The 16,482-nt window shown below is 35.4% G+C and overlaps 1 protein-coding gene across 10 annotated transcripts in view; it reads left to right on the top strand.

Moving 5' to 3' along the window:
* The window catches only part of BCAS3 (BCAS3 microtubule associated cell migration factor), a 611,080-nt gene that overhangs the window by 306,556 nt on the left and 288,042 nt on the right, over nucleotides 1-16,482 (top strand). For all 10 annotated transcript variants that reach the window (XM_049637825.1, XM_049637821.1, XM_049637826.1 and 7 more), the window contains 3 exons: nucleotides 3,909-4,033; nucleotides 6,018-6,183; nucleotides 8,118-8,218. In XM_049637825.1, the coding sequence (XP_049493782.1) occupies nucleotides 3,909-4,033; nucleotides 6,018-6,183; nucleotides 8,118-8,218 (392 nt within the window). The remainder of the gene's footprint in view (nucleotides 1-3,908; nucleotides 4,034-6,017; nucleotides 6,184-8,117; nucleotides 8,219-16,482) is intronic.

Raw genomic sequence — 16,482 nt, 5'->3', positions numbered from 1 at the left:
AGCTCTATCAGAATGCTTTTTTCTGATTTAAACCATAACCAACACAATTGAATTTCTGGACACCATATACATTGAAATTTTATTTTTTATATCAAGACAATTTAATACGTTGATAAATAAATGAAGGAAGGCCTCCAAACACCCAGAGGTATTCTTTTTAAACTTGCAAATGTTTTTTTGTTGTTTTTTTTTAATTTTTTTTTTTTAACATTTATTTATTTATTTTTGAGACAGAGAGAGACAGAGCATGAATGGGGGAGGGGCAGAGAGAGGGAGACACAGAATCGGAAGCAGGCTCCAGGCTCCGAGCCATCAGCCCAGAGCCTGACGTGCGGCTCGAACTCACGGACCGCGAGATCGTGACCTGAGCTGAAGTCGGACGCTCAACCGACTGAGCCACCCAGGCACCCCAAACTTGCAAATGTTTTGTAATGGGATTTATTAAGTCCTTTTCCCAGAATAAAGGGAGAGGTTGAGAGGAAGAAAGAAAAAAAAAGGTAGTAATGGAATGCTTTTCTAAAATGGTTGGGTCACCAATGTAAAGTGAACATGATTTACAAGACTAATACGTTTATCTTTTGTTCATTCCACATATGTTTCACTTTTCAGTGTTTTATTTTTCTGCCAACAGAACGTTATTTTGCAATAGAAATATTCTGGGTCGTTTTGGAAAAGTTCATTTCTGCTTCCATCCAAAATTCCTGGTGTTGGTCTCTTTAAAACTTAGGATAAAGAGCAAAGTTAGTCAAAATTAAATTTTCTCCCTTTAGGTAGGAATACTTTATTAATAGTAACCTTTTCTTCAGATTATTTCTCCTTTTAATTTTTCTGAAAGTCTTCTAGACACATGCATGTTTTTATGTTGTTTTGTTAAATACCACAGTCATTCCAAATATAGATTGATGATAGAAATGACTTGCTATGAATATATACACCAAATATGCTCTATCCCCAGTACACAGCACTATACCATGTACAAGGTAGCAAGTTATTCTCAGGGATAAAAACTCTTTTAATCACTTATTTAACACAAACTTTTACTAATATGATTTATTAAGACCCTATCAGAAGAAAAAGAAGAAATAAGGTCTAAAACTTAAAATGATGATTCTTTACATAATTTTAAGCATACTTTTATCATAAGATACTTACTCTCTGCAGCAGATGAGTTTGTGTAAGATAATACCATGTTGATGCTTTTTAGTTGTGTGCTGAGCTGCTGAGTTATGTGTAATATTATGGAAGCGTAAGAAGTTTTAGCTTTTGTCATGGACTGAATAGACAATAAGCTAAAAAACACACACAGAATATATTTTTGCATGGCCAAAGATTAAGTTGATATCCTACCATATTTCTACTCTTTATTACTGTGTTGTGAAGGTAACTATCTGGCCTGATAGCAACTATTTTTTAAGTCTGTTCAGTAGGCACATTTTATCTGTACCATAGCCTCTCTTAAGAAGTGTCATGCTGTTCACTTGTATTCTATCTTGTTGCTTACCACATGCTTAAAAAAAAACAAAACAAAAATAGCATCCAGTAATTTGCAAAGAGCTTTGAATTTGTCCCTGTGAAAGCTTATTTGTACATTGTAGTATTATTGTTCCCTGATGGTGATTCTAGTAAAAACACATAGTCACATAATTGGAAACACCTTTCAACAAATTATGGAATTTTTTTTTCTCTCCTCCTCTCTTCCAACCTCCCCAAACTCTTAAGGGTTAAAAATGACCAGAGGAACTAAAAGATGCTAGTTATAGGAACTTACTTGCTCAGTGATAGCAGTTCAGTGATGGAAATAAAGGCTTTGAAGTAGAATTTGGACTCTAAGGTATTCCAGCAGAGAGCATCATAACCAGAAGGGATAAGCTGATGTTGGTTACCCAGATATGGAGGAAAGGTACATGTTTGTTCTGGTGTAGGTCGGGGTGGAGGAGGGGGTGGGCTGGTGTCTTCTTTCCTGTTGGTAGATTATTGTAGTTGTGGCAAATGCAACAAGGAAGTTGTGAAACTGTTTGTAGAACCAGATTCATTTCCTCACAGAAAATTAAAAAAAAAACAACAAAAAAACATGTCTTTATCCCCTGTCAGTGGAAGTCGGACTGTGACTGGTATGATTTTTATGGGTGATGATGTGAAGTGATTAAGAAATGTAAATGATGGAAAGAAGAGGCCTTTTCATATATGGCAATGTGCATTACCATAGATTTGGTACAAAGGGAGAGACCAAAAAGACCAATCACAGTTGCCTCTGATCCAAGCTTTTTGCTTTCCCTAGCAGGAAGATGTCAGAGCTGAAGGCTGGGGAAATAAAATATGTGGAAGCCTATTTCAAGTGTCATATGGACCTGGAAACTGAGATAACCAAAGCACAGTCTGATGTTTTTGAAAATTAGGTTAAGGCTGTGTGCCATATAGAAGACAGTTAACATTGTTGACTACCATAATATGGGAAGGGCTTGTTGAGTACCATAATATGGGAAGGCACTGCCCTGATTGCTTTATGTACTTTTCCTAATATAGCAGTTCTTAAACCTGAACGTGCACTGGAATCTCCTGGAGGGCTTGTTTAAAAAAAAAAAAAAAAAAAAAGATTATTAAAAAAAAAAAAATGCACAGATTATTAGCCCCACCCTCAGAGTTGGGGTGTGGCTTGATGAATATTTGCATACCTAAGAAGTTCTCAGGTGGTACTACTAGCCAGGGAACATACTTAGAGAACAAATACAATAAAAAAAAAAAACGCTTAAAATAACCGTATGATGTAGGCATTACTATTTGTATTTTACATATTAGTAGTCTGAACTCTAAGAAGTTAAATACCTTAACCAAAATCACCCAGCTAATAAGTGGCAGTATCCAGGTTTCTTCCTGACTCCAAAACCCAATCTTTCTCTACCTAATCATACTTTATTAAAAGATAAAGAGATAGAGGATAGTGAACAAAAGAAGGTAGAAATAATGTTATTTGACATTGGAGACTGACTAGCAGAGTAGGAACATCAGAGCTCTGGTGTCCCAGCTGGGCTGTGATCTTGACCAATATGCAGCAAGGCTATTTTCTGGTGTATGAATTAGAGAAAACCTTACCATTGTTTATCTGAGGTGGTCAGCAGGATTGTCAGTGAGTTTTGAGGAAGTCTTTGCCAAGCCAAAAGAGTCACAGAAGATGAAAGGTTGATATTAGAAGTTGATGGTATGAAAGCTAAATTGGAGAAAACAAGAAAGCAAGTACTTTTTTATGGTAGTTACATCAGTTACTTAATGTGTCCTCAAATATGTGAAGGACAGAACAAAAACAGACACATCATTTTCACAGACCCTTGAAGAAAAAATAAACAACAAATAGGCAGATCAGTGAATATTGCCCTAGAGCACTGGATCTTCCCATTCATTGTCTCACTGTGCATAGCATTGTGGCTGAGACCATTTGCAGGGTTTCATTCTGTATCATCTCGTTATTTTCACACATGGTGTGTGCTTTCAACTGTATCATCTCGTTATTTCCACACATGATGTGTCAATCCCACATCTTATATATCAAAATGAAATGATAAACTATTTTATTATTGTGAGATGTTTATGTTGATTCTGTTGTTCTTTAAAATCTCCAGACAAATGTCATTCATCTGAAAAGAAATGAGTTGGATTTCACCAGCACATAAGTCAAGGAGTTAATTTTTATCATTTTTATAAGTTACTATTCTCATAATACTCTGGAATTTTGAACTAATTTTACTTTTACTGCAGAACGCAATCTCACGCTGCCAATTATTACTTAAGGCGAAATGCATGTCCACATTGAAGGGTTTGAATACTTAGGGTAGAATTTTGAAGAAAATATGTCACTGTCTTGAGGTCTGTGATTCCATCATGGTAATTTTCTTACTATAATTTTATTTTTTAAGCAAAGTTAAACCACCTCCACAAATTTCACCCAGTAAATCAATGGGCGGAGAATTTTGCGTGGCTGCAATGTTTGGGACGTCCAGATCGTGGTTTGCAAATAATGCAGGTCTGAAAAGGGAAAAAGGTATGTAGTTTACTGATGCTTAAATTTGCCTTTAGTAAAATTCATAGTGGTTCTCCTTGAATAATCTTGGACCCAGTATTCTCTAAATCCATTTTCCATTCAGTTAGCATATCCATCCTCAACTACTCAAGCCTCATGGAGGAGAAAGGCTATCCTCTCACTATAAACGTGAAATAAACTTTTAGCCCATCTGAATGTTTGTATTTTGTTTTGTTGGCCACAGTCTACCAGTGTCTTCAACATTGTTAATTCCATACCATTATACATTTTTTTTCCATTACATTTTTGACAAGCTAATTTCATTACATTGCCTCCGAGGTGTGGAAAGGAAAACCCTTGTTATCCCTGTTTTAGAGACAAAGAGCTTGAGATCAGCGAGTTTAAATGTCTTAGCTGAAGGCACCAGTTAGGAGGTGATAGTATCAGAGTTTGAACCCAGGTTTTCTAAAGCTCAGTCTTGACTTTAAAAAACAAACCAAAAACTACCGACAACTTTGTCGTGTTATAAATTAAGATAAAAACAGTCTCCCACTCAGAAATAGGAGTCCTCTTTTACAGTAACCATTGCTTCTTTGAATTTATATAGTTTTTTTTTTATCCCTACTTCAGTCACCAAGATCAGTACCTAAAATTTATATAATTATAGTTTTAGTGTATTATTCCTTCTTGTGTAGAAGAGTGCCTGCATTCATGGAACAGGTATTTAATGTTGAGTGTTAAGACTTTGTCTTTATTATTTTAGCACTATTAAAGTAGGTCAGAAACTGAGTTGTTAGCGAGGCACTTTTCTGCCGTGTTCCACAGGCTGTATTGTTCTTGGCAAAATGGCTCTGCTTTACACTTAATACTGGCAGTCAGACATCAGCCCTCTCCCTTGTTATCGCCTTTCTGTGACCCTTTCCTTGGAAATAGGATCTCAGGCACAGCAGGTTTCTTGCCTAAGTGGGAAAGGATACAGTAAAGTATGCAGGCCTTCCATTTTCTTATCCCATCTTTATTTTTTTGTTACCTCCTTAGTTTTAATGATGCTATCAAAATGACTTTTTGTTACTAGTTAAAACCCTCCGTGAAACTCGATTTCAAATGCTTCTCCCTTCTGTTCTAATTACCCTTTTAACTTACTACTCCTTTATGTCTGACTGACTGGTCGTTAGCCATTTTCTCAAATCAGCTGTAATTGATTCCTCTGGCATGGAGATAAGGTGACCCACCCAGCATTCATGAGTGATTTTATATGCTCCTAGGTTTACTGTAAAACCCAAGATAGAGGACTAAACCTGTTTTGGTCGTGAGGACATGTGTACTCCTTATAAAGTCATTTGATTAAATCCATATTCAGCACCTGACCTTAAAGTATGAGTGGTCTTCATTTACTATAGGGGCCAGTGATCCCATGGAGAGGAAAGAAGAAAGAGGATTTGGGGGGAGGGGGAGGACTTGCATGTTTTTCATTTGTTGATTTTAATCCAGATTTAAAAGACAAAGTTTTCTGAGAGAAAGTAGAGGAGAAGTTAGGCTAATTTAGGCATACAGAGAGCTTCTCATGCAGTTGAGTTAGTACATCCCTTGTAACTAAATCTTAGTCCATACAATGTTCCTTTCCAGTCAGTCCTTCCCTGTCCCACCTGATGTCATTCATTTTTTGTAATGTGGAACAAATTACATTGCAGACAAATACAAAAAACTGAAATATTGTTTCACTGTATTAGAATTTTGGTATATTTTCAACATTCTTGAAATTAATTGCTTAAGATTTAAAAATATTTTGATAGCACAGAGATTCTCATATTCATTAGCATCTACTTCCAAGAGGCAACCTTTAGGCAGGGAGCAGGCACCATGTAAAAAATTTCCTGCTGTATTTTCTCTCAACAGCCTCAGAAAGGTCTCTTTCAGCCTCTGAAAGGTCAGTAACTTATAAAATTTATGCTGTGCTACTTCTATGCCATTATCACACAACCAGGTTCCCTTTTTCTGTTTATAGATCAGTCCAAACAAGTTGTCGTTGAATCTCTCTACATTATTAGCTGCTATGGGACCTTAGTGGAGCACATGATGGAGCCACGACCACTCAGCACTGCCCCCAAGATTAGTGATGACACCCCACTGGAAGTGATGACATCACCTCGAGCCAGCTGGACTCTGGTTAGGTTAGTACCTCCTTCCATTGTTTTAGTGGCTTTATTGAAGTATAAAATATTAAAAATGTACAGTTTGATAAAGTTGACATATGTATACGTCTGTGAAACTGGCACCATAATTAACATTATAAAATATCCATTGCCCCCAAATGTTTTCTTTTGCCTCTTTGTTGTCTTTCCCTCCTGCCCCTCTTTATCCCTACCTCACCCACTGAACCCCAGGCAATCACCGCTCTCTGCAACTAGAGATTAGTTTATAATTTCTAGAATTTTATATAAATGGAATCATAGTGTGTGTACTCTTTTTTGTCTTACTGCTTTTCACCCAGCAAAATTATTTTGATCCATCTCTGCTGTTGCATTTATCGGTAATTCCTTTTTTGAGATATAATGTACATACAATCCATTTAAACTGAATTTTCAGTAGGTTTCCCTACAGTAGTGTACCCATCACCACAATCAATTTTCATCACCTCCAAAAAGAAACTCTGTACCCATTAGCAGTCACTCCCCACTTTCCCCCAACCCTTCAGCTCTAGACAATCACAATTTACTTTCTCTTTGGATTTCCCCACTATGGACATTCCATATAAATGGAATCATACAAACTGTGACCTTTTACATTTGGCTTTATTCATTTAGCATAATGTTTTCAAGGTCCATCCATGTTGTAACATGTGTCATTCCTCTTTATGGCCAAATAATAGTCCACTGCATGGGTATACCACATTTTGTATCCATTTGTTTAAACATTTTGTCTATCCATCAGTTGATGACATTTCTGCTTTTTAGTTGTCATGAATTATGCTGCTAAGAACATTCACATACAAATTTTTGTGTGATCATATGCTTTCAGTTGTCTTTACTGTATGCCACCTTTTGAATTACTTTGTCCTTGCATCTTTGTGTTATGTTTTCTAGGACTTGGGTTGTTTTCTGTCTCACAGATAGAGCTTTATGCTTCCTCTGTTTCCATTCTCATGTTCACTGAAAATAGACAGTACATTGGAACAGCCATTAAGGGGACTGGAAACTAATATAAATAGATTGGAAGGTTTCCTTTTAAAGTGATTCCCCAGGATATAATGGCTAAGCACTGTAGAAATGTTTATTAAGAGTCAGAGTCCTTCTAAAAAGTACGTGATCATTAGAATCTTTATAAGCAAGTATTAAAGAGGGAGAAATAAAATCTAGAATAATACCTGTTCAATTTAGTGTACAGTGGTACAGAAGAGGCAGAAAAAAATTTGTCCTGACAGGTACGGAAGGAAACAGACAAAAATGGATCTGAAAATAAGCCTCTCCTTTTGACATTTAAAATATTCTTATATTGATTTTGGGAGGCTCCAGCATTCTTACTACTACTTTACTGGACTAGATTGATCTGATCAATATCTTATTTATCAAGCTATTTAGGAGCAGGCAGATCTAATTAAAATTACTGCACTATCGTTGAAATAAGTGGCTTATTTTGGAACTCAAATACTAATTAAGTCTGTAATAAGTCAACCATTAATTTAACTGCATGGTGTTTTTTAAAAACCACTTTACCTGCTTTATTTTATCTTAAAATATACACATATTCTGAATAGTGAGCTCTAACAGTTGTCCAAAATGAAGTAAAATTAGAACTACTTAGTTTTGACATTTGAATTCTACACTCCCTCTCTGTCCAGTGCTTTGAATGTCTTGTCTATGCTGTTAGTAGGTCTTCTGCCATTAAACTAATATCAGCTCTACTTAACTGTATGACTCCCTGCCACCTTTTTATTCTTTTTAAGCAGATGGCCTTGTATTTCAGGTTTCAGCACTCCAACAAGTTCATTTTAATGATTGCAAAGATAGTGTGAGTTTATATCAGTGTCTATAAGTGGTGACAGTGATGGTGATTTACATCCCATCTATTAAGCTTAAATATTAATATTCTTCTGCTGTTTCCTTAGAACTCCTCAATGGAATGAATTGCAACCACCATTTAATGCGAACCACCCTCTGCTCCTCGCTGCCGATGCAGTCCAGTATTATCAGTTCCTGCTTGCTGGCCGTAAGTAGTTCTCATTGTTTTTTATTTTCCATACAGTATTTTGAGATTTCATCTTAAAATGCTGACTTTTAATGCAGCCATGCATATGACCACTGGCCCATAGGCTGTAAACAATCAGATTGAGGCAAATAAGAAATTTAATATAAAAGTAAACCATAAGCTTTAGCACACATTAAGTATGCCTCTATTCATATTACTTGGCCATGAGATATACTCCTGCAATTATATAAGGTCATGGGGGGTATATCTGATGGTCTCCAGAGTTTTTATTTTTTTAATTAAGATACTAGGATATAATAAACTTCATAAAACTTGGTATCTGTTTCTGACATGAAAAAAAAAGCACTTCTCACCGTGAAAGTATCAGCAGGTTTTTCCTTTTGTAGGATTTTACTTGGAACGATGAAGCAATGATTGCAACTCCATGGGGTATTTATTTGTTTACTTTCATATCTAAGCCCTAACATTTATAGAGATTGATCCACGGTCTTTTTTCGCGTAAGGGAAAAATGTACAATGAACTGGAAACAGCGTTTTTTGCAGGGGAGACATAGAAAGACAGTTTAGTATTTATTATCCAGTTTATGTTCATAGAATTAAAAATTCTTTACAATTATAACTTAATTTTTTAGAATTGACTGGATCCTTAATTTCACTTGATGGCTATGAGCACTGTATTTTTAAGAAACTTCCTAAAGAATCAACATTGACATGCTTTTAATGGAGTTTTGTTGTATTGAACTTACTATCTTGCCTGGCTGTTTTATGCAGCATGAAGTAAAATAGTTCTAAAACTATTTTATTTTATGTTTATAATGTGTTACATATTACACTGGAAACAGAAAATTTACTGACTTTCCTTGAAATTTCTGAAACTCCATAATTGTAACAAATAGTTGGCAGCCTTGCTCTCTTATAAAATTGAACTCACTGATTCTTCCAGCATGTATTTACTGAGTGACTTCTGTGTGTCAGGCACTTGTGATTTAACATGAAGAATATGTTGCTTCACTAATGCAGGAGACAGGCATTTAATAAAGAAGTAAAATAAAATGAGATGGGTATATTAGTGAACTGTGAGGGCAATGACTTTAGTTGCTAAAGCCCTCACAGGGGTGTGTGGTAAGTCATTTTCAGGTTCAAGAAGCAGAAGATATAAAAGTTGTTAGGTTCTAGGTTATTGAAGCATGTATTTAATTTTTATCATTTGAATTGGGAAAAAAAATGTAATTTGTATAATATCACATGAAAATCAGGAGAACATTTTCTCCCTGCCTCTCAACAGTGGTGAAAATAGTGTTGAATTAAGAAGAGTTGACTCAGAATTAATAATGGTTTTCTTTGTTTTGTTATTCTGATATTTTGTTATTTATTGTGTTCCATAGACAAATAGTAACAAGTCCCAGATATATAAGACAAAGATAGGGGCATAAACCAAATGCAGCTCTGTCCCTTGATTTTTGTGTCCTGGCAAATTAAGCTGATTGACATTACTTGATTTTAACAGCTGTAAACACCTTTGTCTAATTCTTCGAGTTACAGAGATCCTCAGGTGCACAGTTTAAGAACTACCACTATAGGCAGTAGCAAACCACCAAATGTTTTCACGCGTTGGAATGACACCATCAGAACTGCATTTTAGAAAGATCGCTCTGGCAGTGTTGTAATGGGAGGTTCAGAGGAGGGGAGGGGTGTGGAGGCTCGGTGACCCTGGAGCAAGGTGAGATGGCTTTAATTATGTCTGTATTACAGAGAAGACAGGACAAACCTGTGAGATGTTGCAGCGTTGGAATAGAAAAGAATTAGAGATAATTTGTAAGAAAGTAGTCACTGATGATTCTACAGTTTCTAGTTAAAATATGTAATATAAATGCATTTCATGTTAGACCATTCCAGATGGACTAGCTTAGGCCAAGGATAAAAAGGCCCGAGTTCCAGTACCAAACCACCTCTCAATAATTTGATAAGTGTAAAATATTAATAACAACACTTGCTCTTAATAAAGGTGTTATTATGGTCAATGAAGGGATGCTGAAGTTCTGTAAAAACTGTAAAACAGTTTAAGCACCACTCTTTATCTTTGTTTCTTGTCTCAAAAGTACTGAATTCCAAATAATAGACTTCAGAGAGTTAATAATGAAATACCTATTCTGACTATGCAGTACTGGCCATGTTGTAATATCTGTTTTCCAAATGGTGAATATAATTAATTTGTTTTCTCTGATTTTGTGAAATGTCACTGTAGATATAATTTAATAGGGTATAAAAACACCTAGGAGATAAGTATTTTTGTAATAATTATTATACTACTTCTTTACATTGATGGTAGGGACACAGAATTAGCCTGATTTTAAAGTCCTGTTTTCTTACACAAAGAAAGTCTGTTTGATTGAGAGTCCTTGGACATGCCCATGTATTACAGGACTGAAGTAATTAAATATGCAAAAGATGGACATCGGCGTCAGAGGAATAAAAGCCTGAAATAACAATTGGAAAAGCAATGCTGGAGCCAGTTTAGAGAGGATGTCTTTACCTGCCCATCTGTTGGCTCCTTTATGCAAGTTAGAGCCTCATTAAGAAGACATTCTTATTACCCTCTTGCTTTCTCTCCAATTCCTCTTACTGAAACCATTTGAGAAGATGTTGTGACCTTTTAAAACACAAGGATACCATACCTGATGCTGGGAAGCTTTTGTTTTACCTAACCATATTGGAAATTACCTCTTATTTGCCAACTTGAAAAATTGATAAATATATTACTCAAAGTATTTTCAGATACAACTATTTGGAGGAAAACTCTACTGCAAACGTCTCAGATGTTACACGCATTTTCTTTGTTGTATTTGGATCTGTGAATCAAGTGAAGCAGACTTGTACAAACTCCGGAAATTATAATAATAGTAGACAAAGTATGATGTAAATGGAAATGGGAAAGAGACTTTGTCTCAGGGAGAAGAGAGTAGGAGAGCAGGATGTTTAGCAAGGAATCCCCACTCCCCTTCCAGCCCTGTAATCATAATAAGTACACTGCTAGTTGATAAACAAAGTTCTGCATATGTGGCAAAAGGGTGACTGATGGGGGAGGAGAAGAGAAACTTGCCTGAAACACTAAAGACTTCTCACCTAACATTGAACTGAAGGAAGCAAAAACTCCAAATGTTGTGTTCTTAACTGTAGTCACATTTCCCACCTGTATTAATTGAATGGGAATGATGCAAAATTGAGGTATTTTGGTCTATCAGAAATTGAATCATACCAGAATGCTCCTTACTCTACAGAGGTGGAGATGTCTTCTTTGTTATTAGGTTGAACCATAGGAAATTACCATTTTGAGTAAGTAAAACAGAAGTCAAATATCAGCAAATTCAAATTGTTTGAGTACATTGATTAATTTAAATGTGTAAAATGAATGTAACGTTGGTAATCTAATCTTGCAGTATGGCTCAGTAAAGGTAAAAGTCAAGAATCTAATATGAAAAAAATGTTTTGCTTTGGTCATAAGAAATCTTGGGAACAGTTTATAAAAAGATTATAGCAGAGGAAATTAGTAATTTTTGTGTTAACACAAAAAAAATTTTCTCCCTTCAAAAAAATTGCATACTGTAGTTACCTTTTCTGAAATAAGCACTTTATTTCAGTGCATTACTTTGCCAAAAACAAAGATAAGCATTAGAAGAGACTAACAAATATCATCTTGCTTTGAATATGACCCCAAAATAGACAATAGCTTTTTCTTTAGTCTGCTTCAGTGCTTCCCAAATTATAAATTAAAGATAGGACTTATTGAGTTGATTTGGGAAAGTTTTATTTAGGGGAAAAATAATGTTTCCTCCTTTTCTTTCAGGTAATTTGGCAGCAGCAGTATTTTTAAGTTGCTGACATTAACTAGCTTTATTGGGGGGAGGTCAGACTTTGAACTTCTTTCTGAGATAATCCATGGGTATATGAGAAGTTCCTCCGTAAGCTTATTGAATTTTCCTGGTTAAATGGGAACAGGAGATCATTCAACAGAAACATAGCCTTGATACACAATAGAAAGGTAACTGGGATCCATAGAACCTCTCTTTGTTTTATTTGGGATATGATTGTTTTCCTCTACCTTTACAAGCATTATAGGAAAGGTGGAGAGAACTTTTGACCATATGGAAAGGAATGAGAAACACAGAAAATGGTTAAAACATATAATATATACTTTAGATATATATGTTTCAATTGGATTTAAAATTTTACGTGTGTGAAAATAATGTTTTTATTGGGTATTTCTCAAAGTTCCATTTGGGTTGTACCATTCTTCCTGAAACAACAACAAAAAACAGAATATATAAAACAACTGTTTTCAAGTTACTGAATACCAGGTATTGAAAGACAGTGGTTCCTGGGGTGCCTGGGTGGCTCAGTCGGTTAAGTGTCCAACTTCGGCTCAGGTCATGATCTCACAGTTTGTGAGTTTGAGCCCCACATTGGGCTCTGTGCTAACAGCTCAGAGCCTGGAGCCTGTTTCAGATTCTGTGTCTCCTTCTCTCTCTGCCCCTGCTCTGCTCACACTCTGTCTCTCAAAAAGTGAATAAACATTTTAAAAAGAGAAAGACAGTGGTTCCTGAGAGATGGGAAACAAACGACGCAAGCCTTACAACTGCCTCCATTTGTTGCCTTGAAAGAGTTTCTGGGCTGTGCTGCAGTGGGCGGGGGGGGGGGGGGGGGGGGGGATCCATGTGAAATACAGAGGGAGGACACAGAGCTGAGAGTCCAGTAAGACCAAGGAAGAGCATCTACCAGCAAAGTATTATGAGCTATTATCATGAATAAAGTTTACCTGTAACAGCCATACCATTTCATTTATATGTTGTCTCTGGCCACCTAAAAATTATAACCAGAGAGTTGAGTAATAATGACCCACAAAGCACTACCTATTTACTGTTTGCTAACTCCTAACTAGAATTTTCTGTATTAAGCCATCAGAGAGAATGGATCTGCACAGAATGTGAACTCTGAACATCTGCAGAGGGTCCTTCTCTAGTATTCTACACAGTACTGGTGGTTGTAGGAAACCACCAGAAGCCAAGGAAACAACCACCAGAGAGTCCCAGAGGGCACAGTGCCTACAGCTCACACAGGGTCAGGAATAGTGACTCTAAAAGAGTGATTGCAACTGTGTTCCATATGTTTGAAAAGTTAAGCAGAGACATGGGAAATTTTAAAGACTCAAATCAAAGTTCTAGATAAGAAAGCCTACATGTGAAAGTTGTACTGGATAAGATTGAAGATAAATTAGAAATCATGGAAGAAAATACTAGTGAACTTGAAGATAGACCAAGACAAATTGTCCACAATGAAACACAGTAAAAACAGTATTTTAAACAGTTTCACTGAGCTGTAGGATAACCTGCACTTGAAAGCAGAGTCCCTGAAGGAGGGGTTGTATGACAAGAGAAATAATCAAAAAATGTCCAGATCTGATATAAATTATAAATTCACAGATCTGAGAAGGTCAATAAATCTCAAGCACAAGAATCTTGAAGAAAACCATACCAAAAAGTACATTATAATCAAATTGCTCAAAATCATTTAGAAAGAGAAAAGTCTAAAAGCAGCTGAAGAAAAAAAAAAGATGTTACATACCTAGACAAAAATGATAAGAATGGCAGATTTAAGTACTGAAAGGAAGCAACTGTTAACCTAGAATTCTGTCCCCCTTCCCCAAAAAGATCCTTCAAAAGGAAGGCAAAATAAACATTTTTCAGATATACAAAAAATTCAAAAAATGATCAGCCATAGATATGTTCTGTATGGAATGTTAAAGGAAGTTGCAGAAGAAGAATGATACTAGATGGAAAGGAGTGAAGAACACTGAATGTGGTTAAAACACAAAATATGCAGGGTTTTGGGGTAATGATTTATGTCTCTTTAAAATTTACTGTTAACCCCAAAATAGTATCAATGTATTGTAGTCTTTAAAATACACACACACATAATGTATTGTAGTCTTTGTGTGTGCGTGTGTGTGTGTGTGTGTGTGTGTGTAAATGTATGACAACAGTAGCATTGAGGCCAGGAGTGTGGGAAATGGAGCTATTCTAAGGCTTTTATAGCATATTTGAGTGGTATAATATCACTTGAAAGCAAACTTTGATGTATATAATTAAATTTATATAATGTATATAATGAAATGCATGTGATGTATATAATGAAACCAAAAGCAACCTACACCAAGAAAGAAAATAAAAGGAAATAAAGGAAATAAAAATAGATAAGCATGATGATGTAACCTTAAGCATATCAGTACTTATATGAGGTATAAATGGTCTAAATGTTGTAATAAAAAATCAGTTTTTAAAATTGGATAAAAAAATAAGCCCCAACTATATTCTGCTTAGGAGAAACATACTTGAAACCCTGAGTTACTACATTAATATCAAACTACATGAAATACTTCATCCAACAAAGTATGATACACATTCTTTTCAAGTGCACAGCAATGACCAGGATAGACCATATTCTGAGCCATTAAACAAGTCTCAATAACTTGAAAAACTTTCAAGTCATACAAAGTATATATTCTCTGATCACAATAGAATTAAATAAGAAATGAATAACAGATCTCTGGAAAATCCAGAAATATTTGGAAACTAAACAACATCGAAATAATACATGGTTCAAAGAGGAAATCAAAAGGGAAATTAGAAATTATTTTAAACTGAATGAAAATTACAGCAGAAAAGATCCATATCTTAGAATACTATTCAAGAAAAAAAAAAGTGGATTGAAGTGTAAATATATGCAACAAATTGGCTGAATCTCGAGGACATTATGCCAAGTGAGAAAGCCAGTCTCAGAAGTTTGCTTACTACAGATCTTAAAAGCACCAAGAGAAAAAAAAGAATTCATTTATATAACATTCTCAAAATGACAGAATTCTAGAAATGAATAACAGATTTGTGTTGACCAGGCCTTAGAGACAAAATAGAAGGGAAGATATTGAACATGGCTGTAAAGGGTTAGGTCGATCTTTGTAGTGATGGCATAGTTCTGTATCTTGATTGTAGTAGAGGTCACACAAATTAACACATGGCAGAATTTGATAGAACTCTACACAAACATATACATGCCCTTACACAAAATGAGTGTATGTAAAACTGAATATACAAAACTCATGAAATCTGCATAAGGTCTGTGGATTGTACCAATAGCAATTTACTGGTTTTGAAACCAGGTGAAGGCTATACAGAAGACTACTCTATATTATTTTGCAGCTTCTCATGAATCTATAATCATTTCAAAATAAACACTTTAAAGAAAAATAGAAAAAAATGCATGGGGTGGCACTACCTCAGTTTTCAAGAGCAAATTTATAGGACTAAATAATGCCTAATGTTATGAAAGAGAAAGTTCTGAAAGCAATGGCCTCAGCTTCCACATTCAGAAACTAGAAAAAGTAGAATAAATTGAGGCAAAAGAAAGAACATGATGAAGATCAGAATGGAAATCAGTGAAATAGAAAACAAAAACAGTAGAAGAAATAGAAAATATAGAAAAAAACAGGAAAAATCAATTAAACTATGATGTCATGGGGTGGTTTTCTTCTGCTTGGGGTTTATGAGATTCTTGGATTTGTGAATTTATAGTTTTTGTGAAATTTGAACACTTTTATGGAATTATGTGTTCAAATATTTTTTTCTGTCACTTCCCTTCTCTCCTTTTGTGACTCCAGTTATATGTATGTTGACCACCTGATATTTTCCCAGCTTACTAAATTTTTTTCATTTTTAAAAATTCTTTCTTTTTCTCTCTGATTTCGTATAGTATTCTACCTCTTTTAAAAAGTTTATTTTGAGAGAGTATGTACATGCATGCTGGCAGGGGGAAAGGCAGAGAGAGAGTGAGAGAGAATCCCAAGCAGGCTCCACACCACCAGTGCAGAGCCCAACACAGGGCTTGATCTCACAAACCGTGAGATCATGACCTGAGCCAAAATGAAGAGTTGGACATTCAACTGACTGAGCTACCCAGGTGCCCCTCTACATATTTAAATACATTAGGTCTTCTACTCTACTTGGCCTAATCTGCTGTTAATTTCATTCAACATATTTTTAAGATTTCAGGTGTCATATTTTTCCTCACTGGCAGTCCCATTTGGATCTTTTTTATATCTTTCATTTCTTTCCTCATCATGTATGTGTTTGAACATATGGAACATTTGTTTTATAATAGCTCTTCTAGAATCCCAGGGTTCTATTTCCTTTTACCACTATGGTGTTTCTTGGAGG

The sequence above is a fragment of the Panthera uncia genome, chromosome E1 (assembly GCF_023721935.1).
Source record: "Panthera uncia isolate 11264 chromosome E1, Puncia_PCG_1.0, whole genome shotgun sequence".
In the NCBI taxonomy this organism is placed as follows: domain Eukaryota; kingdom Metazoa; phylum Chordata; class Mammalia; order Carnivora; family Felidae; genus Panthera; species Panthera uncia.
This window is presented reverse-complemented; position numbering and strand designations above follow the sequence as displayed.